Genomic DNA, 1,691 nt, shown 5'->3' with positions numbered 1-1,691 from the left:
TCTTCCTTGCGAGGTTGGCGCCTTATTTCATCCTTGTTTACTATGTGTTCTTGGTTGAAATATCCTTCGTTTCCCTCCTTGTTCATGTGTGGTCTTGATTGGAGATTTCAATTTTAGTTGAGTTATCTTGCGAGGTTTCTTAGCTAATCCATATCCATTTTACTTAACATTTTCCGCTGCAAACTAAACTCTAAAAACACAAAAATATCACTCAAAACACTTCACCAAATCAGGCCCCTTTTGTGTCTAAAATTCACACCAAATTGGTACCCGGTTTTACATTAAATTGGTATCAGAGCTTCGGCTCTTGATTTTTCATAAGTAAGACGATCCATTTCTAGTGTTATTATCTTGAAAAAAAAACAAAAAACAAAAAAAAAACAAAAAAAAACTACTGTTCAGGTCCTGGTACTGTTCACCCGTGAGAAAAAAAAAGATGTCTTCTCATGATGGTTCATATCAAGAACCATGGGAGGAACGTATGGATTACTTAACAAAACGAATGACATAAATGGATTACAAGATTGATCAGATTTATAATCATACTTTTAGAAAGAAGGGGAGGAGGCACGTTGAAAGTTCAGATTCCGATGAGAGCCATCATTCCATTCCTGAACCAAGGAGGAATAATGATGATGATCATGGATTAAAACTTGATATCCCGGAGTTTGAAGGGGAACTTGACGCTGAAAAATTCTTAGATTGGGTGAGACAAGCAGAGAGAGTCTTTGAATATAAAGGTTATGATGAACACAAGCAATTCAAGGTTGCTACCTTGAAAATGACCAAGTATTCATCCTTGTTGTATGAGAACCTTAAAAAGCAAAGAACGCGTGAAGGAAAAAGTAAGATTGAGACTTGGAATAAGTTGAAGAAGCACTTGCAAAAACGCTTCATGCCAAGAGACTATGAACAAGAGCGGTACTTGAAGCTTACATCTCTTTCTCAACGTAATTTAAGTGTGACTGATTACATTAAGGAGTTTGAAATACTAATTATGGTGTGTGATCTTGAGGAACGGGAGGAGATGCAAATTGCTCGATTCATTAAGGGTTTCAGTCCTTCATTGGTCCAACGAGTTGAAATTCAGAATTTCCTTGATTTTAATGATATGTGTAAGCTTGCTCTTAAGTTTGAAAAGCAAGACAAAGGAAAGAAACCCCTGGTTGCTCGTGATGGTTCTAAGGGTGTTAATCATTTTTATAAGTTAAGCGCTACATCATCGTTCAATAGGGAAGCCAAAAAGGAAGAACCTAAAGACAAAGGCAAAGGAGTTGCTACTGATTTCAAAGATATGCGTGCTAAGAGATGCTTTAAGTGCCAAGGTTATGGACACATCGCTAATGAGTGTCCCCAAAAGAGAGCGCTTACTCTTCAAGAGTTAGGTGAGATTACTCCATGTTTCGTGGTGACAAATGAGACGGACGTTAGTTCTGTCTAGAACGATGGAGATGAAGAAGATGATGAGGTTCACACTCATATTGTCGAACCATCATATGACACTGATAAGGAGATGTTCGTGGAGAGAAACTTGCATATTCAATCCACACCGATTGAAATGGAGCAACGTGAACAGATTTACCATGCTCATTGTAAGGTGCATGGTAAGACTTGCAATTTAATTATTGATAGTGAGTCTTGCACAAATGCGGTTGCTACTAAATTGGTGGATTCCTTCAAGCTTGAGACTC

At 37.8% G+C, this 1,691-nt stretch overlaps 1 protein-coding gene across 1 annotated transcript; it reads left to right on the top strand.

Moving 5' to 3' along the window:
- The first annotated feature begins 511 nt into the window (after positions 1 to 511).
- On the top strand, positions 512 to 1,441 carry LOC141619880 (uncharacterized). The gene has a single exon (XM_074436899.1). It carries the CDS (start codon positions 512 to 514, stop codon positions 1,439 to 1,441), a length of 930 nt encoding a protein of 309 aa, XP_074293000.1.
- The last annotated feature ends 250 nt before the right edge of the window (positions 1,442 to 1,691 follow it).

This window comes from Silene latifolia, chromosome X (assembly GCF_048544455.1).
Source record: "Silene latifolia isolate original U9 population chromosome X, ASM4854445v1, whole genome shotgun sequence".
NCBI lineage: Eukaryota > Viridiplantae > Streptophyta > Magnoliopsida > Caryophyllales > Caryophyllaceae > Silene > Silene latifolia.
The sequence above is the reverse complement of the archived record's forward strand: the minus strand, read 5'-3'. Positions and strand labels throughout refer to the sequence as shown.

Bases quoted from the DNA above. Each gene is read 5' to 3' on its own strand.
- LOC141619880 (XM_074436899.1), top strand. From the start codon at position 512: ATGGATTACAAGATTGATCAGATTTATAATCATACTTTTAGAAAGAAG.